Source organism: Zymoseptoria tritici, chromosome 1, assembly GCF_000219625.1.
Source record: "Zymoseptoria tritici IPO323 chromosome 1, whole genome shotgun sequence".
NCBI classification, from domain to species: Eukaryota; Fungi; Ascomycota; class Dothideomycetes; order Mycosphaerellales; family Mycosphaerellaceae; genus Zymoseptoria; species Zymoseptoria tritici.
The window spans coordinates 5394891-5413772 of record NC_018218.1 but is presented as its reverse complement, the minus strand read 5'-3'; the positions used below and the strand labels follow the sequence as shown (position 1 = coordinate 5413772).

Here is an 18882-nt window from a genome sequence, read left to right as displayed (position 1 = left end):
ATTGCTTGAGATATGCTACAAAAGGCGGAAAAGTGTTCACTGGGCGGGAAAGCATTTGCATAGCGGGTGTTTTGATACAGGTAGAGACGGGTGAGACTTGCATAGATGGAAGAAGCGGTAGAGATGATGTAGAAGTAGACGATTCGACCGCGTGATGGTCGTGATGACTGCATATTGAATACTTGTCTGGCTGGCTCTTGCTTCCCATGTCCTCCGCCCTGTGCTGCTCGTTGTCAGCTCGACTCTTCCTTCACAGATTGGCTCTCGCCGATACCCCATTTTTTTCTCCACAGAATCGATGCAACACTCAATTCAAGCGCAAGAACTGATTGGGAGCGCCGTTGCTCAGCTCCTTGTCGTCGGACGCTGGCTTTGGTTGAACGTCCTTCATGATCGCCGGCTTGCCGATGAACGAGTCGTCCAGCAGCGGGATGAAGTCGTTCGGCTTGGGAAAGAGCTTGTCGTTCGAGTCGGATGGTTTGATGCTGTCTGTGCCGTGGCTGTCGCCGGAGGACGTGTTGGAGATGGTGGTGCCCATGTCTGAGATGGATGCACAAGGAAAGTGTGTGGTTTCGACCTCGAGAAGATGTGGGTGGAAGATGGAAGGAAAGAAGATGTAGGGATGGTTTAGTTTGATGAGCTAGCAGACTGGATCTTGGATTGGTCGTGAATTTTTTGCATGTGGATAGTGAAGGTTATTCATTTGCTTGTTCAGCTGATTGCGCAAGTGGTTCGTCAAGTGCAGCCTCTTGGCCATGAGCGTCACAAACGTTCATCTGGATGGAGTTGTTTGATGACCGTATAGATCGCGTTGACCATATCTCTTTCCTTGGACTCATCCGTCGGCACAGTCGTCGGAATGCCGTGCAAGGAGAGCGGGTGGCATTTCGGACTTCGGATCAAGTTGCGCACTTCCGAATGCATCTCTCCGCTCATGATGTACTTCGACAGCTGGCTCGCAACGATTTTGCCTCTTCTGCGATCAAAGTTGCAAAACTTGTGATTTTCTTCGTCGTAGAATTTTCCCGTGAGACGTACGGTCGTCAGTGCGGGAGGGTTCCCGGCGATGGTTGAGAAGCAGTCGTTCATCCATTGATCGTCGGCGAGACGTGCGCGAGATAGAGGAAGGCTCTCCAGGGTGGACGCATGCCGCAGTAGGAATGGCGTGAATGTGTCTGCCGATGTCTCGAAGTTGTCGATTCGGACGGAGTTCAGATGGGACCAGGTGATGGGTGGGAAGTGAAGCTGCAGATTCCTGTTGTACTGGGTCATGCCCAGATGAAGACGGTGAAGTCGTGGTGCCAGTGCGATGACTTGAAGCACGTAAGATCCGTCACCGTCATGGCCCCAATCGTCGTTCCTACCCGGATGATATTCTCTGACTCGGTGTTGATCCTCATCCCAAGATTCCACGATCTGCCAGGTAACGTCTTGGACTTCGCAAAGTAGGCCTGTCATTTCTTCGGGAAGACAATTCCCCAGCACTTCTTTGGTGGTCAAATATTTAAAGCGCAGAGCCGCGGGCGAAAATCTGACGGCATGGCTCGCGTTGAAGAACCTTGCCATTGGCGATTCTTCGTCACGCCTGTTCGCATCCTCGAAGCCTGACTGAAAGGTCGATATTCTTTGAGATCGCGACAGTGGCGGCTGAACAGCCGAATCTCAGGCGGCGTGCTACTTTTCCAAACAGCCGGCTTGAGAATAAGATCGTGGGCATGCTTGATAACGACCTCATGGATGGAAGGGCAAGCCTCAAGCACAGTCTCCAAGCATGTGCGCATCCGTGATCCTTTCCAATTATGGAGTATACGATCCTGATCCATGCAGGCTCCTTGATATGCTTTCCAGAACTCGGGAATGTTTTGCACGACCTCACGGAGACGGCGTTCTGCCGTAATCGTCGCACGAGGGCAGGTATTGCCGCCCTCTCCACGCTGCCCGGCTGCCTTTTTGCACTCGCGGAACCTGTCCAAAACTTTCTGCAAAGGTATCGACTCCGGCCGCAGTTTGGTAAGATCTTTCGTCTCGTTCCAGATCATGCAGGCTTCTCGGTCCGCCAATTCCCTGGCCCATGCCGTCAAGTCGCCATTGCCTTTGAACAAGGCTACATTGAGCACGAGACGTCGGACGAATCTCGCGATCTGAGGATGAGCGGCGACTGCTTTGGCGATATGCAGAGCCCTTGTAGTGTAGCGAAGGGAGACTTCCGACAGAAGGAACGGATTGGCGAGATAGCAGATTGCCTTATTGGCGAGCCTCAGATTCTTGATGGCGTCCACGGTCAAGATTGCGAGGATCTTGTTGGCTCCGCGGGCAGACGGGTAAGAGACATTGATGCGGGCTGGAAGGAGAGCAGATTTGACCTACCTTTATCCCGAGAATTATGCTCCAAGCGATAAGCTTGTCGGGATGCATGCATCGGATACAATGCATCGGATATACTGCGATCGACGTCTGCTGCCTTCGTTATATGCAGAAATAGTCCGTCCTGGGCAGTCGTAGGTCGTAGAAGAAGACGTTGTGGTCCACTCTCAGGACATAAGACTGATTGCTGCCTGCTCAGCAGTGGGGTCTTGCATTGTCTGCATGCTGTGCGACCAAGGAACACAAGGCTTCCCGCAAAGACATCGACTTCTTCCGCTGTGTGGCCGTATTTCGCGCGTCGTCTCAGACATGCAGCCTTTACGGTTCGCCCACTCCCTGAACCATGCCGCTGAGTCCACGGCCACACGGTCAGACAGGGCGAAGAGATTGTACTCCGTGGATCTATTGTGGAGCTCGATGGCCACAGAAAGGAACACAGCCAACGGCGACGGCTCGCCGCGCCTAGCAATTCGCACCGCGCTGAACGGTTGCTCGTCATGTCGCCTGTGACGGCTGGATATAACCACTCTGCGCGGAGCAGCGATGTCCGTAGCGTGCGTATGCTGTAGTATGATCTCGTCCAGAGATGGGCACTCCATAAAAACCGAGTTTAAACACTCACGCATCGGCGACTCCCGCACCCGTGAGCATTCTTCTCTGGTTCCCACCGAGCATTTTATAGAGATTGAAGCCCTCGAGCGAGGGTGCGTTGTGTTGCTCCCAATCGGGATTCCATTCGTCGAAGGCACGATACCGCGGGAATATCGCCACGTTAAACGCCAGGCTCCTCCCACAGCTGGCGATGTGGCCGTGGGCAGTAATGGCATTAGCGGTATCAATAGCGTTCGTACTGTAGCCTAGAGAAATCTTTGACAGCAGAGAAGAGTTCGCGGGGCTGCAAATCTCATGGCTGACGAGTCTCAATCTCTTGATGCTCTTCGTGTCCAGCAGCGCAAGTATCCTGCCGATTGGCTCCGCGGGCAATGCTTCGAGAGACATGGCGTTTTTGAGCGATGTCTACGGAGGACGGCGGCGAGCTCGTGGCGAGAAGGAAAGAAGAGCGCCTCCCATGACAACGAGGCTCCTCCACGTGCGCTCCTTGTACGCCAGAAGGCTGAAGTCGAGACTCATCACACCATTGACTGAATCTGACGTGTCATTATCGTCGTACCCTGGTCTCTCGTGCTTTGACTATTCGAGCTTCGCGAAGCCAACGCCGCAGACATCCGACACATCGGGCAAAGAGTGAAGACCAAAATTGCGTGTTGCGTCTACAGAGGCCATCAGGTTGAGGTTGTTGGTGCTGATGCTGTCCAAAGCGAACTTAGGTGGAGTGATGGACGGGAGCGCTAGACGGTGCTTAGGTAAGCAATGGTTGCCTTCCAATTGCCGTGAATCTGCCGGACGACTTCTTTGACTTCTCAACGACAAAGCCGCGACAACATCATCACATGCTCTTTGACCTTCATATGCACTGCTCGAGGGACAGTGATATACCGCAGACCCAGTCATGGACCCACCGAGGCTAGCAAAGCATGCCAGCGGACGCACGACTTCTCGTGCACGCAGGCGCGTCTACCAGCTGGAAAGGCGATGATCAGAGTCGATCGCAGCTCGCGGCCTATCTGAAAATCGGTGCAACTCACGTCGCGCGAAGACTGCCCATGATATTACCAGAGTCTGGATCCGATGGCGATGACAACCATGACCGGCACGAGGCAATGTCCGACATCGACAGCGCCGGCCATCCGGACTCGACGACATGGATCGACGACACCCAGCTAGCTTATACTGCTCTTGAGAGCCAATTGTACACAGGCTTTTCTGAGCCGGAAGTATCAGCTTTCGTCGGAAGAAGGTCTGCATCAGCTGCTGCGTACCCAAGATCGCAGATGTCAGATCATGTACGATCAGGGCAAGATGTGCAACCACGAAGCCAGAACTCAGAGCAGCTCAGCGCTGGTGATGACGAGCGGCTTTCGAAAAGACCACGGTTGGAGCAATATCATGCATCGGTCGGTAGCTGGACCGGCTCTTCAAAGAATGCCTCACCAGCACACGATGGCCATACTGGACAGATGTTCGGAGATGCAGGTGAATCTGCAGGCGACACAGCGATCAGCAACGAGACGACTTCAGAGCTGCCGACTACCTACACTCTCAGTGATCTTGCGAGCCACGGTCTCAATGCGCGGCCGCTCTTGACCCAGCGATCGGCCAGTGATCCCGGCCCTACTCCCATCAATCGTGAAGGGGCGTTAGATTCCCTCAGGTCGATCGAAGTATCGCCATCCAAACCCGTTCCCGATATTTTTGCACCGAAAGAAGCTCTGGAAACGGTGGCGCCTGCTCAGCTGTTCGCCAAGGTGGTTCCACCAAAAGACCCAAAGCTTTTTCTGAATGCTTCAAGGCTTCAGACCGTCGAAGAGATGCAGATGCTGTCGAATGCTATCCGACCTTCTCAACCTACCACATCGCTGGCACGATATACCACGCATATGAGTCCTGCTCTGCAACATCTGGCAAATGATCCCGGTTTGTCGTCGGCTTTTCGTCCAGTATCTTCGAGCCGAGCGATCGATCCGCTTGAACGCGGCCATTGGCTCGTTGAGTGTGCAGAATGGCCTCCAGAGCTGCAAGTAAAGTTTTGGAAGACATTGGAGACGATCATTGGAGAAGGCAACGCCGGCTGGGGAGTTTGGTGCAGTCGGGGCCGAGAGGCACCCATTACGATGGCCTCACAACTGCCGACTTCAGTGCAGCCGGATGATGCGGCTCAATTTGGTCCAGTGAGGGTTTTCTGCTGGGGAGAGGTTGTCAAGCACGTCTATCTATTGCTGTACGTCGCGAGCTCTAGCAAGGTGCGCAAGCTTGGCTTGCAATGGGTCGATGCAGAGGACCTGGTCGTGGTGCAGATGCAGGGCACCGCTGGCAGTGCAGCGCCTGTTCATCGATCGGCTGGCTAGAACTTGGTCCATCGCGATTTTATGAATACGCAGACCTTTGTAGGCGAGCAAGATCACCTGGGCCCGAAGCTGTGCGATTGACTCGAGGATTGCTCGATTCATTCCGACAGTCTTCCGATCCTCACGCAGCAAGTACGCTCAACTTCAGACGATCTTCCCTGGCCTGGCTTCCGCGTTTCAAAATCGACAAAGAGTTGTCTCGGTACAGGGCTTCGGGGTCGCCGAAACCTAATGCAGCCGGAGGCAGGCGAGCATGATCGACCGCATCGTCCAAAAGCAATGTAGATGCAATTCCGCAAATAGGCTCGAGGATCATGCACGTACGCAAACGCTAATGTGCCGCACTACGCGCTACCATGCGATCCCCGGACTTGTCCGATAAAAGCCACATTTTCTCCGCCTTATCGGGCATGGCATGTGTCGACAAGCAGACCCAATTTCATTGCCAATGCCGGCTTCTTGGCAATACAATGTTGCACAACATCAAGTTTTTGATCACACGAGAGTCGCGTACTGCTTGTCAAATTGATGCCAGCACCATTATGATCGCAAGCATGAGGAAGGCAAGGATTGAGCACGCCACCTATACTGAGAAGGCAGTTTGGAACCACTTGCAATACTTGTCGGCCAACGCAGCCGCTGCGGTTATCACAAGCATTGTTCCACGTCCTCTTAACATTTTCCAACACGACGCACACCCGAGTCTGGAACAAGTCCAGATCCGCGCGATTGGCTTCCAGCCTCACGGAATCTACACGTGGACGCGGCTCGTCCTGACCAATCTCACAGCTCCATTGGAGCGATCGCATCTCGCTCTCGCTGATTCTCTGCACCACTATCGGCCCGCAATCAGGATGCGGAGGACTCACTCGTTGCCCCCACCGAAGCATTCGATGCGCGTGCGATATATCACATAGCCCAAGTTAGGGCTCATGAGGTGCTGCGGATCAACGAATGCATCATTCGGGCTCCAGCCTTGATGACGCAGCCGTTGTTTGTGAGAAAGTTCAGGAGCACGCACGACAGGCCTTGGAAGTTCGAGGCTTCGTTGCTGGAAATTGGGAACGCTCGCAGTATATTCCAATTGTCGGCTGCGGAATGCCCGGGGAATTCAAAGAAGAAAACAAGGATTTTGTGCGGTGGAACTCAGCAGAGGTTCGAGAAGGATACACTGCATCGCCGCACTCAAGTCAAGCTCTTTCGCCTGCCACTGTCCGCAAGCACCCAGGTTTGTCCTCGTACAACGATCAGCCCTTCCGCAACCAGCCAATTATGAACCGCCTCATCGGTCTTCCAATTACTCGGGTTGCCTGCACCACTACGCTCTTTCTTCGCTGCTTCAAGATGACCGCTGATGTGCTCCATGCGCTGCTCCCAGGAGCCCGATCCATGGAACTCGTCGTCGCAGAAGAGACAGCGACTGTGCTCAGGTGGCGTACGTAGCTCAACGTAGCACCTGGAGGCGGCTTCGTGAAGCACGGCGTCGTCTGAAGAAGTGTCCCTATGCGACCTCTCATCGATTCTCTTGCTCGCAGTGAGCGGAGGCAAACCAAGCTCTTCAGCATGCATGCGCCGAACGTGCTGGATGTACAGATCTTTCCGGTAGAAGTCGTGGGGGTTGTTTCTTCTGTGACATAGGTCGCATCGCCAGAAGCCAAGACGTATGTGTTGGGTTGCGACGTGTCGCTTCCATTCGTTCTTCGATCCGAAGCTGGATGAGCATCCGTAGACGGCGAATGGGCAAGGAAATGGTCCGGCAGGGGTAGAGGGCGCTGCGTGCCCACCATCTTGCAGGTCTCCAACGTTGCGGTAGGATGAGGTTCGGCTGCCTCGTGGTCGTCGCGCGACTCTTGTCGACGAGGATGGTGTGGTGATTGGAGTCGTGCGGGATATTCGCCGTGGTCGAAGCGCCACCATCGCAGCATCTCCCTGCTCTATGCCGTGCGATACGTCGACGTCTATGTCAATCGCATCTGGGTATGTTGCAGGAGTGCTGGCGTTGTCTGCTGGTCCCATGGGCTCGTAGCCTTCTTGCGCGAACGTTCCGAACGAGCTGTAATCGAAGCCCTCGTTATGCAATGCGGCGGTGTCGGGCTGGATGTCTGCTTGTGGCTGTACATCGTGCATTGTGACGCACGATCTGGAGACGATGCAGTCGTGTCGCGACGATGCGGTATGGTTGCTCAAGCCATGAGGTCCGCACTCGTTATAGAGGAGATCAGACGATAGTGTAACGTTGGCGATCGGCGGCGACCGCCATGGCGATGATGTGCGCTCACTCATTCCACTGCTGTTGTAAGCGGAGTCGAACGTGCTTCCTGAGGGAGAGCTATAACCGACAGCGATGTGCAACGCATCGTGGGTATAGATATCGGCCGGACCATATCCATTGTGTGGTATAGATGGGTACGCATGGGTCGAATTGTCGTTTTCGTGGTGCGATGCCGGATGGAAGTATGGATGATCTGGATCTTGAAGGTATCGCTGCATGGTGGACTGCCGCGATAAGAAGCCTCAAACGAAGCCTTCGTCAATGGTCGGCGTTGCGAAGTCGCAATTGAGATGTTCGGTTGGCAGGGGTTGGTAGGTGTCGTATGGATACTCAACGTCCATGCTCAAGAAAGGTTGTCGTAAATCGTTGGTTGTGGTTTGGTTGATGCGACGGTGACGAGAACGATCGCTCGAAGGTAGAGGAACGGTAGTGATCCGAATTGATCGATGGCTGGTATCGTTGAGGAGCGAATGGATCGGGAGTGTTGGAAGATTGATATGAAAGATGTTCACCAGGTATGGTCGCACAGCCCGAAGGAGGCCGCAGTTGACGCCTCGCGATGGGTCGCAGTACGTCGTAGGAGGATTTAAACAGACAAGGCGAAGTGTCTTGGAGGCGAGTATTGGAAACAAGTGGGAAGAAGCAAAGCATCAAAAAGCCACGAGGGGGGTCAATCGATATGACGGCTTTCCTCCATGTCTTCTCCGTCCTTTTATCTCTTCGGAGCCCTGCCCTCTCCACCACTCCAGGATTTTAAGCCTCATCATGTATCTGCGTACCGCAAGCCGGGGCGGGACGTAGTGCGCAAGTATAGTCGAGACCGGTGAGATTTCAACGCTGGACCTGGACCCCAGCAGAATAACCTCCGAGCTTTTGCGACCTTAATTTTGACATGTCGGACCCGCTCCGACATGTTGTTTCACTGGACGAGATGCTGCATGATTATCGCCCGAGATGGAATTCCTCGGGTGAGGGTGAGGATACATATTTCCGAACTCGGCTAACATGGGCTTTGGCGAGGTTCGAAACCAGATTTGAGAGAGGCACCGCGAGCGTGGTACTGCCGGGAAGTATTCTCGTCCATGCCAGAGCCGACAGGAGGCATGTTTGCATAATCCCAAGAGCGCCATGCGGAAGAGGCGTTGGCGGTGGCTGTTTATCACTCCGCACGACTTCCTATTCAGGACAAGCCTCTTCACGCGTGATTCGACCTCTCCATGCAGTCTTTGCCAAGACGAGGTCTTCGCCACCGCCCGCATGCATGAACATGACTGCTTCACGTCGTCGCTGTCTGAAGTCACACGAGAGTCTAAGACCTGCCTTGAGAGATGACAGTAATGAGGCCGCTCACATGCATTTTCCCTCCTAAATGACGTATTCAAAGCATTCCTCTGATCAGAGCTTGCTTCTAGGCTCGATCTTGAACCGAAAAGCTTCAGGCAAGGTCCAATTTGCGATCTTGTTGGCTTCCGACCTCGTCACCGTTGTAGCCGCATCCCTCTCAGGGACTCCTCCGTTGATCCAGGTAGCGATCTCCTCGTCTGCATGCACTTCTGCATCATAGCCATAGCACTCAAGGACAGTTCCCGGATCGCCGTACAAGTTGGCGCTCTTCATCGGTACCTCCCCGTTTAGCTCCACCCGCATCGACCTGTCCCTGGCATCGGCGGCTGGTCCATCGGGTAGATGCCACAGCCATCCATTGAGATAGGAGACTTGCTGTTTGTAGCTTGCCTTCGGCATTCTTCCTTTCTCGTACACTTTGATCGCATCTGCAATGCTGATTCGGCCATCGATCACAGCACCGAGGCACTTCGCAAGGTATGCGCCGTCTTCCATCGATGTCGCTGCGCCCTGTGCCATGTGATTCACCATCGAGTGGGCGCTGTCGCCAATGAGGACGACGTTCTTCTCCGGACTGGACCAGGACTCGAGAGGTCCTGTGACGAGGAGAGGCCACCTTGAGATGGGCGGCTTGATCTTTTCGATGATGCGACGAATGCGAGGGTCGTAGTCGCGATATTCATTCTTGACCTCCTCGACGCTGACTTCCTGGACTTTGTCGACGGGTGGATCGCGAAAATGGGATAGAACCATGTTGAAATCCTTCGCATCGGAAATGGGATATGAGATGATATAACCCGTCTCGGCCATCCAGACCTCCATGGTCTTGATCAAGTTGCCGTCTTTGTCTTCCACGAGCTCACGGGTGAGAGGATCGGCTCTGACTTCATCGTACGGAACGATGGCTCGGTAGGCACAATTGCCAGTGGGAGGCCGAGGCTTGACATCCGGGAAAAGAGTTCTTCGAACCACGGACTGCACTCCGTCCGAGCCGACCACAAGGTCGAAAGTGTACGCATTGCCCTTCTCAGTGGATACCTGGACTCGGCCATCGGACTGCTGTTCCAGCTTCGCCACTCTGCTGTTGATGATGAGCTCAACGCCGTTTTTCCGTGCGACTTCGACTAAGCCATTGTGCAGGTGGTGCCGGTGTACAAGATACCAAGGATAGCCGAGTATATCCTCGACACGCTTGATGAGAGTGTATCCAGCTTTCGTTCCGTCTTTGGTCCTGATGTTCAGCTCCCTGAACTGAACAAGATCTGGTCCGATGACTTTGTCTATGCCGTATCGTTCGAGCAATCGAGAGACATTTGGGGTCTGGTCACGTCAGCAATGACCACTGGATGGTTGACGGGAGACTCTCACCATCTGGATGCCAGCTCCGATTTCTCCAAGTTGCGAAGCTGCTTCAAGCACGGTCACCGTTCCTCCGGCTCTAGCAATCGCTATGGATGCCAGAACCCCGCCGATCCCGGCTCCCACAATGCCTACATGGAGTTCACGTTTCGCCATGGTGGAAGCTCGTTCGAGGAGAGTGTGAGTTTCGAATGTTCGGAAAGACTGGAGAAGTGCTGTGTATAAGTGTGGAATGAAACGATCCTACCTAGGAAGCAGATAGCTCCACCGCCTCATGCGCGATCTACATACCTACATCGTCATTTTCGGCTCGCTCCGTGAGGACGAAGACCGGCATCCTTGAACAGCTCGGAACCGAAGAATCTCCAGAGATGCGAGGTAAAGTATCCAGGTATTCGATTTCGAGCCGGCCAGTGAGCATCGTCGCCGTCGAGGATTGACCTCCGCACTCCACGTCCCCCGCAACACGGCTACGTGCTCCGAGACTCAAGGTTCCCTTCGGGCGACGCGTAGGTTTCTCGGGCGTAGCTTGTGCTTTCTAGGTCGACGCAGGCACGTGGCAGAGCATGTCGAGCTGCACGTCAGATGCATCGAGACTGGAGACGAGATGTAGTGTGAAGTCGCAATGTGCAAAGGATGAAGATGTTGCGTCTCACAGCTGGAGTTCAAATGACGGGAGATGGCGCTCAGATGTGTCAGCATTGGCGTTGAAAACAGCCTAAACTCAAACCATCACTTCGTCCGACCGGGTTTGTAATCGATGATAACACGAAGGAATCATGAATGCAATTGTTGGCGAAGACATGCTTCTGCACATTTCATGATCGATTTCAGCTGTCTGAAATACCAAGCAGAAGACTAAAAAACATATCATCACGAGAGCCATTGACCGCTTACCGTGGACCACGAAAGAGAGTTTGGACGACGCCACCAACCTTGCAACGAGAACAGGCATTGTACGAAACACCCTGGCACCACTTTGATGCCTGACGGATCCCGGAAGAACGTGGTCTTGCGACGACAGCAGGAGGACTCGACCCGCGCGCAGAGTCTGGATGATGGAGCGGCGACAGAACGCACAGCCCTGCTACAGCCTGTGAGGAGTGGTCTGGAAAGAACGGGAGATGCCAATGGCAAACCTATTGTCGACGATGATTCGTCAGCATCGACATCAAGTATCGAAGATGGCGACGGTAACAACACCGCGGCGAACCAGTCGCTGTCACCAATCCGCGGAGCCTGCATCGTGGTGGCCCTCGGAGCATTGATATTCCTGCAAGCGACGAACATCAGCATGCTCACGGTCATCCAAAGCGCCATCGCAAACGAGCTGGACGCATTCGAGAGAACATCGTGGTTCACATCGGCATACTTGATTCCTCTTTCAGCTCTCGGTCCGCTCAATGGCAAGCTCAGCTCGGTCTTCTCGCCACGACATTGCGTCTTTGCCTCCGCACTCATCATGGCCATCGGAGCACTTCTTTCGTCTTTCGCGGTCAGCTTCGAAGGATTCGTGATCGGGCGAGTCGTCACGGGTATTGGTGCCAGTGGTGTGCTACCCATTGCCATCATCATCGTGCTGGAATTCTCTTCAAGTAAGCGCAGAGGACTTGCCATTGGACTTCTCAACAGCGGCTATACCGTCGGCGTAGCACTCGGCGCCACGGCAGCAGGAGGCTTACTACCCGTGGTGGGCTGGAGAGCCTTATTTTGGGCTCAGGTACCTCTCGCAATCGTCGCTGGACTGGGATTGTTCCTCTCTATCCCGCACGCCTTCAGCGCCAGCGACGTCAAGTCTGAAAAGTCCACTTGGTCCCGGCTTCGAAGTCTCGACTACAGCGGCGCCATCACCTTGACCGCCTCCCTGGTCCTCATGCTCTATGCCCTCTCAGCTCCGAAGAAGATCCCAATCCTTCCGATCATCCTCTCCCTCATCGTGGCAGCCATTTTCGTCCAGAACGAAGTCTACTTCGCCTCGGATCCCATCATCCCAACAACACTTCTCAAGTCACGCGGTCTTCTCTTCACCTGTCTCGGCACTCTCGGCTTCATGATGGCTCGCTGGTCCGTCTTGTTCTACACCCCGACCTACGCCATCGCTGTCCGGCAATGGCCGCCTTCTGTAGCCGGCAGTCTTCTGATTCCTACCAATGCTGGATTTGCCGCCGGTGGTCTACTGGTTGGCTGGCTGCACATCAAACGGTCTGGATCGTTCTATTTGCCTGGAGTCATTTCTTATGCGCTCTTTCCGGTATCGCTGGTCGTACTAGCCATGCTTTCGCGAGACGACTCGCCTGTAGCGCTTTTCATCGCGATGCTGGTGTTGTGTGGCTTTGTCACGGGAGCTGCGCTGAACTACACTCTTGCGCATCTCTTGCATCTCACGCCGAAGGACACCCATTATGTTGCCAGCGCTCTTCTCGCCACGTTCAGGGGATTTGCTGGCTCATTCGGTTCTGCCATCGGAGGCGGCCTATTCATCCGCACGCTGGACACGACCCTCACTGCGCGGTTTGCGGAACGAGGGATGCAGCGGGACGATCTCGTACGCCGACTTCTGGGGTCGCCAGCATTGGTGGAGCAGTTGGAGGGAGTGGAACGAGAGGTCGCTGTGCAAGGTTACGAGGAATCGTTGAAGTACCTGTGGTTGGCGATGGCCGGGATCGCGGTGCTGATGGTTTTGGTGCAGGCTGCTGTGGGATGGACAGGACATGCAGAGAAGGAGATGCCTAGCTCAAGTTCTGAAAGTGAAACACTGCTGGGCGACGACGACTCGGAACAGCGCTCATAGATCTCGCGCGAACGACAGCAGAAACAGTACATAACAGAGTGAAAATCCGCAATGCTTTGATAGTCACGATAATGATCTTCATTCTTCTTCTGTCGTAATGAGCTGATCTAGCTTTTCCAAGTGTGAAATGCTCTGCTTCAGCGCGCAGCGATTGTCCGCACCACTCGATCGCATTGTTCGAACCGACTGCACTCAATCATTTTCAGCACGCTTGTCCCTGCCGAGCGTCATCTAGATCTCGTATTCTGCTTCACCTTGCGAGCGATGCCCTTCTTCGGGGCTTGCGCTTCGCCGCGTGCTCCTTCAAAGCAGCCGTCCTTTCTTCCTCAATGCTCGCCGTGTCGTGGCGCAATAATAAAACCGCGAGGTAGTATACAATCTCGGAGCCAAATGCTTGCTCTACAAGCCCGGCTTCATCTCGACATCCTCGAATCCCATATCATCATCCTCATCCATCATGTCCTCATCCGCCGTGCCGTCCTCAGTCTCGCTCTTCACTGGCGCCATCTCCTCCTTGACCATGCTCTGCTGTATCTCATGCAGTCTGAGATAGTCCGGCTTGAGTTTGTAGTTCTGCACAAAGTCTCCGCTCTTGACCAATGTTGCGATCTCGTCCAGCGTCTCTTTGATGTATGCCTCCGGTTGGTGCAGACGGTTGCGCAGCGCTTTGAGCGACCAGTATTGATAGTCCTTGAAGCACTCCTGGATCTTGTCGAGGAGTTGAGATTTCTCCAAGCGTACCGCTTTGTCCTTGACCACCTTTTTGTTCCCTTTCTTGCCTCCAACCTTTGAAGTCATGCTGCCAAACGCGAATGAAGGAACGGCTGCGGTCGGGTGCCAGTTGATACCTCGCACCGTCTCGGAGAATTGTGCCTTGTTGCCCGCGTTGAGGGCGGCGGTGTAGGATTGTTTAAAGAAGTCGAGCGCTGCGTCGTCTTCGACGGGATTTGCGACCGCTTCGTTCACAATGATGGGCGCAAGGGCGGTCTGCTTCGGAATCGCTGTTCGGTAGCTCCCTGGCTTCTTTGGACCGTATCGCTCGGTCTTTGTTTGAAGACCTGTCGGCTTAGCGCTTGGGTTGTGTACGCGGTTGCCAAACGTTTGGGAGCGATGGCCTGGGAGGTCCTTTTCGCTGAAAACGACCGTGTTGTTGTATGATGTGGACTTCACGTCGAGATTGTAGTTCTTCGGGAGAGATGCGTTCTGCGGTAATGAATCTTTGAGGCGAATCTGGATTTCGTGCTTGTTTGGGTCGCCGCCGGGTTTGGGATGGTATACGCGCAGCTTTCCAATTACCAGAGGCGGCTCTCCCTCTGGCGCTTTTGCATACAGATCATTCCACGCTTTCCACATATCGTCCGATACCTTCACGAGCCATGCTGTCCTACCATCTTCCGTTGACGGTACGTAAAGATCGTTGTCGTCCTCGAATGCCTCCACCTCTCCCAGCTTGGAGGGTGAATCTCCGTCGACTTTGATCTCCGGCTTCACCTCATTCTTCATTGTGACATCCGCCATGTTGAGCGATCGATAGGGATAGGCGTTGAGTCGCTCGCATAGGCAAGTATTTGCGTGGAAGAAAGAGCGTGAGGATGAAGCGACGCAGGTGGTGGAGATGCGTGAATCGGCTTTGGTGACGAGAGAGATCGACCGGGAACGGTCCGCATTTCAGCCGACATTCCATCAAATTTGCATGTGACATCCTACAACCCTCCCGAATTCCGTACAGTGAATAACGGTGACGAGAGACGAGATTCAATTTGATCTACTGAGCTAAAGCAGGACTTAGCATCGCCCTGTTGATGCTGAAAAGCACAGAAAAATCCCCCCACTGTCCATCGGCTCGATCGTCAAGAGTGCTCTTTGACCGTGTCCGACGATGTCTCGTCGTCAACAAACCTTCTGTCTCTTTGTGCACTTGTCCCAGGATATGACTCTGTGATGTAGCTCCTCCACTCTGTACCACGAGCGATACAAGGAACCACGATGGCAAAGAACTCACCGTTTCAGACATAACTCCTCCCGCAAAATACCTGCGCTGCTGCTTGCCGGCCGACCACAGAAAGACAATGCAATTGAGAAGATTTGACTCACCGATGAAGAAGACTTTCCCAGTCTAAAGTTCCTGTTCTGTCGATCTGGCGGTTCGTGCAGGTTCCGCTATGGGTTGTTCGCAATCCAGGCAACGGGATCGAAGTTGTAGGCTCTAGCTTGCAGCATAGTCGGTATTGGGCACAGCGGAGCTCGTCCGTGGACTGGAGAGAGAGTCAGTCTGGCGATCCACCCAACATTACATTGTAGAGACGACTCACTGTTCCGCTTCAGCCAGAAGTACTGCGCCATAACTTGGTCTCGTGCGCGAGCTGCTTGTTCTGCTGAATCCCAGGCCCTTCCCTCGATCGCCATTGGGTCATTGTACGTTACGGTCGTTCCAGTCCAGCAGTTTATGGTCATGTTAACATTGCCGTTGGCTCGCTGGCAATGCGGTGCAGCCTTGAAGCATTCCCAGTGCTGCTTCCGTAATTCTCTGCAGGCGTCCATGAGCTCTCCTAGACGTACGCCCGTTGCGTTGTCGACACATTGGGGTCGCACAGTGCTGCCGCCGCAGCAGGCTGGCTGGAGGTGGACTTTGGCGAGGTAAGAATTGCTGATGTGCATTTGGCGAATCCGATCGCCCATCGTGACGTTGGTGGTGGAGCAGATGTTGAGCAGAACGCGGTAGCCGCTCAATCCCGGCGCTGGCATGATCAGCTCTGTTTCGAAGGCCAGGCCAGGAAGCACCATGCTCTGGAATGGTATGCAGAGACGTCCGGGAATGGTTTCGACTCTGAGCGAGAGTCTGCGTTGGAGTTTGACGGAGTGCTCGATGTTCGCGTGCCACGATTTGCCGACTCGCATTGCGCGGAGGATCTCCCAGGGTTGCAGACGGAGCAGAATGTTCTCGAGAATTTCCGGCGTGCCAAACACTTTCTCGGCAAGGGCGGAGGGCTCTCTCTCAGCGAAGAAGCTTCCGTCGAGCGAGTTAAAGAAGTGTTGTCCTAGTCCCTGTACGGCCGTCTGGATCTCACTGAGAGTCTCGCGGAGGTTTGCAATCTCACCTGTTGAGTTGGCGGCGGCGGCAACGAGCTCCGAGACCTTCTTCTCAAGCGCAGTCTGGTGCGAGAGAGCGACGCGCGCATCTCCGCGACTCACCTTCATCTCTCCGAACGCTCTCTCTTCGTTGTGTCGGCTCTGCCGACGAGGACCTACTCCGCGACGCAGTCGGCGGATCACTCGGTCGGAGTGCGTGTTCATGGTGGTTCTTGCGGGAGAGGTAAAGAAAGTTACCCTGGGCTTTTTCTGATGTGAAGAAATGCAGGGCGAGGAGTTGTAACAGGAAGGAGAAGGTCGACAAACACTTTCTTATAGATGTTCCAAATCGATCGATACAGTACGCGTTTGCACCGTCGGGTGAAGCATCCTCTCGTCTCTTCACTCGAGCATGTTGTCGAGAACCACATCGCCCATTCACTCTGCCTGCCGTCAAAGAGTCGCGGCGCCAGCAAGATCGATTGCGGAGTTTGCGAACTTCTGAAACTGCCTTCATCATTCCGTCAAACCGCTGTTCCCTCCATTCACTCTCTATTCGATCAAAGACCTGCCGCACCAATGAGCCCGGGCACGAACAACATTGGCGCATAGCCCCGATGCGTCCATTCACCCGCTCCGACCACATACTTGCAGACCACGCCGTCCACAGCTGCCATGGCTCCAACACCCGATGAAGGTCCAGCCAGTTGCCTTGGGGCTGCCGAAGAACGCCGTGACGAATAGCATGAAGCCCATGAATATGTCTCGGGCACCGTAGACCAACAGCAGGACATCAACGACCTTTCTCTCCGAAGCAAGACTCGGGTATTCGAGCTCGAAGAACGACAGTGCAGAGACAGGGTTCGACATGGCGTTGATGCCGAAGCCGGTCAGCACGACTGCAAAGGTGTAGGCGATCATGCGCATGGTCTGGGAGTGTGAGAATGGCATGGTGACGCTGATGTGGGGACTGTATTGAGGGCCGCGATGGCGTAATGGATGTTTCGGGTTTGCTGTTGCAAGAGCATGTTATGATACCCGACCTGTTCCCCTTTATGTTGCTGACGTCCGGAGTCTTGGTATGGACGGAACCCCGGATGGCCGCTGGGCAAGACATCCGAAAGTCCGGTCAATAGGAGATTGCCTCTCGCAGCAGCCGTCAAGGGAACCAGCAGTCTCTTTGCCCATCTTTTCTCGTGCGTTGTAGTGATTCCCTGTGACAAGGGAGAGTCGGATGCAGACGTTCAACAGATCCTGACGAAAAGGGATCGTGCTTGCGGCTGGACGGAGGCAGGGGCACAAAAGTCAACCCCCGCACGTTTGAACGCAATAATTGGGGCACGAAGCGAGACGCCGCTTTAGATCCGGAATCCAGGGGTTGAACCTTGTGATCATCTCGAGTTACGCGTCAAGAATAGAAGACCATTTCTTAGCATTCACACACCCTGCGGGCCACATCCCCTCCCCTCTGTCGTATTCATTCTTCCCAACTCTTGTATTGTTATTGTCATCTTCTCAACATCTACACGACATTTCTTGATACCTGTCTCTCGTTCTACAGTGCGTCTGTTCTGCGCATACATCCTTTCGCCACCAGTCTTCACTGAATCCTACGGGCCCCGGAGTCGACCATTTCCGAAACCACAATAGCCGTCTCGATCGAAATCCTCACCAGCGAGCAACAGCAGCACTCCGCGAAGCCTACAACAGATCGACCGGCCGATCGTACCTGCGCACTATACCTACAAATCATACCTACCAACATCTCGCGACGAGCTCATTGCCCTCTATCCCGAAGCGCTCGTAAGGCTCAAGCATCGCAAACGAGCCCGGACCAAACCTCTACGACTCCAACAAGCACGACCATATATTCATATAAACCATGTCTTCCTCAAGTGCGGCCGATACCTCGACTAGCCCCATCAACATCGGCGACTCCTTGAATGGCGGAGTCATTGCAGGCATTGTCATCGTAATCATCGTCGCAGTGCTCGGCATGGCCGCAGCTTTTGTCTTCCTCTGCGGCGGATGCACATGCTGTTGCAAGAAGAGGCGCAAGGAGAAGGTCAGCGACTTCTTGGACGACAGAAATGCGTACGACGCGTGGAGTTCAAAGGTCTCCTTGAGCACAGCAGGCATGGGATACGAGCTTTCGGAACCACCGCGAGTCGCAACAAGGGAAGGAAACATGGACTTTGTCATGTCTCAAAACTCGGTGGACGACAATGGGCGATCATACCACCAGTCAAGACTCAGCGGCTGGAAGGGTTCGCAGCGGGCGTAGAGTCGTTGTGCTGGTGTGGGGATATACTGGACGATCTAGATCGAGAGGCGAATTTGGCAAGATTTTTGAAGACATTGACCATACATCGAAGTATGTACCAGTCAGTGAAGGGACTCGTGCTCCATTGAATTCATGGCGCGAGAAGGTGATCTGATTTTATCTGGCGTTGCGACAATGGAATTTGGAGAGGACGGATTTGACGGCAATTGGATCTCTATGCCTGAATGTGCCAGGGAAGGCACCCTATGATTTATTCACTCGCTACTGCGTTGGCTGTACAGACTCCAGACCGCACTCATGTCTCCCTTTCATTCCTCCGCAGGAGTTCTTTGTGTTCTGTGAGATCGTGTTTGCTCCAAAAGTTCACGTGACGCCCGGATTTGGGCTGAAGACAAACCACCTGCACACTGCATATCCCATCCTCTACCATTCG

At 54.1% G+C, this 18882-nt stretch overlaps 9 protein-coding genes across 9 annotated transcripts; 3 read left to right on the top strand and 6 right to left on the bottom strand.

The window, feature by feature from the left end:
• Window positions 1–307: 307 nt before the first annotated feature.
• MYCGRDRAFT_90149 (uncharacterized protein) lies at window positions 308–3363 on the bottom strand (the record flags this gene model as incomplete). Its single annotated transcript, XM_003856695.1, has 5 exons — window positions 308–540; window positions 771–1430; window positions 1559–2341; window positions 2687–2868; window positions 2987–3363. 5 exons carry the CDS (start codon window positions 3361–3363, stop codon window positions 308–310), a joined length of 2235 nt encoding a protein of 744 aa, XP_003856743.1.
• Window positions 3364–3899: 536 nt separating this feature from the next.
• Window positions 3900–5330, top strand: MYCGRDRAFT_90148 (uncharacterized protein; the record flags this gene model as incomplete). Its single annotated transcript, XM_003856894.1, has 1 exon — window positions 3900–5330. The coding sequence occupies one exon, from the start codon at window positions 3900–3902 to the stop codon at window positions 5328–5330; it is 1431 nt and encodes a 476-aa protein (XP_003856942.1).
• A 1185-nt stretch (window positions 5331–6515) lies between these two features.
• MYCGRDRAFT_90147 (uncharacterized protein) lies at window positions 6516–7820 on the bottom strand (the record flags this gene model as incomplete). The annotated part of the gene is made up of 1 exon (XM_003856694.1): window positions 6516–7820. The coding sequence occupies one exon, from the start codon at window positions 7818–7820 to the stop codon at window positions 6516–6518; it is 1305 nt and encodes a 434-aa protein (XP_003856742.1).
• Window positions 7821–9129: 1309 nt separating this feature from the next.
• MYCGRDRAFT_54325 (uncharacterized protein) lies at window positions 9130–10522 on the bottom strand (the record flags this gene model as incomplete). The annotated part of the gene is made up of 2 exons (XM_003856693.1): window positions 9130–10266; window positions 10315–10522. Coding segments are annotated over 2 exons (1284 nt in total), but the record flags the coding sequence as incomplete, so codon positions are not given.
• A 765-nt stretch (window positions 10523–11287) lies between these two features.
• Window positions 11288–13096, top strand: MYCGRDRAFT_219749 (putative major facilitator superfamily transporter; the record flags this gene model as incomplete). The annotated part of the gene is made up of 1 exon (XM_003856895.1): window positions 11288–13096. The coding sequence occupies one exon, from the start codon at window positions 11288–11290 to the stop codon at window positions 13094–13096; it is 1809 nt and encodes a 602-aa protein (XP_003856943.1).
• Window positions 13097–13495: 399 nt separating this feature from the next.
• MYCGRDRAFT_31899 (uncharacterized protein) lies at window positions 13496–14599 on the bottom strand (the record flags this gene model as incomplete). The annotated part of the gene is made up of 1 exon (XM_003856692.1): window positions 13496–14599. The coding sequence occupies one exon, from the start codon at window positions 14597–14599 to the stop codon at window positions 13496–13498; it is 1104 nt and encodes a 367-aa protein (XP_003856740.1).
• A 657-nt stretch (window positions 14600–15256) lies between these two features.
• On the bottom strand, window positions 15257–16390 carry MYCGRDRAFT_90144 (uncharacterized protein; the record flags this gene model as incomplete). Its single annotated transcript, XM_003856691.1, has 2 exons — window positions 15257–15351; window positions 15409–16390. The coding sequence occupies 2 exons, from the start codon at window positions 16388–16390 to the stop codon at window positions 15257–15259; spliced, it is 1077 nt and encodes a 358-aa protein (XP_003856739.1).
• A 402-nt stretch (window positions 16391–16792) lies between these two features.
• Window positions 16793–17116, bottom strand: MYCGRDRAFT_90143 (uncharacterized protein; the record flags this gene model as incomplete). The annotated part of the gene is made up of 1 exon (XM_003856690.1): window positions 16793–17116. One exon carries the CDS (start codon window positions 17114–17116, stop codon window positions 16793–16795), a length of 324 nt encoding a protein of 107 aa, XP_003856738.1.
• A 488-nt stretch (window positions 17117–17604) lies between these two features.
• Window positions 17605–18662, top strand: MYCGRDRAFT_102907 (uncharacterized protein; the record flags this gene model as incomplete). The annotated part of the gene is made up of 1 exon (XM_003856896.1): window positions 17605–18662. One exon carries the CDS (start codon window positions 18048–18050, stop codon window positions 18447–18449), a length of 402 nt encoding a protein of 133 aa, XP_003856944.1.
• Window positions 18663–18882: the final 220 nt, after the last annotated feature.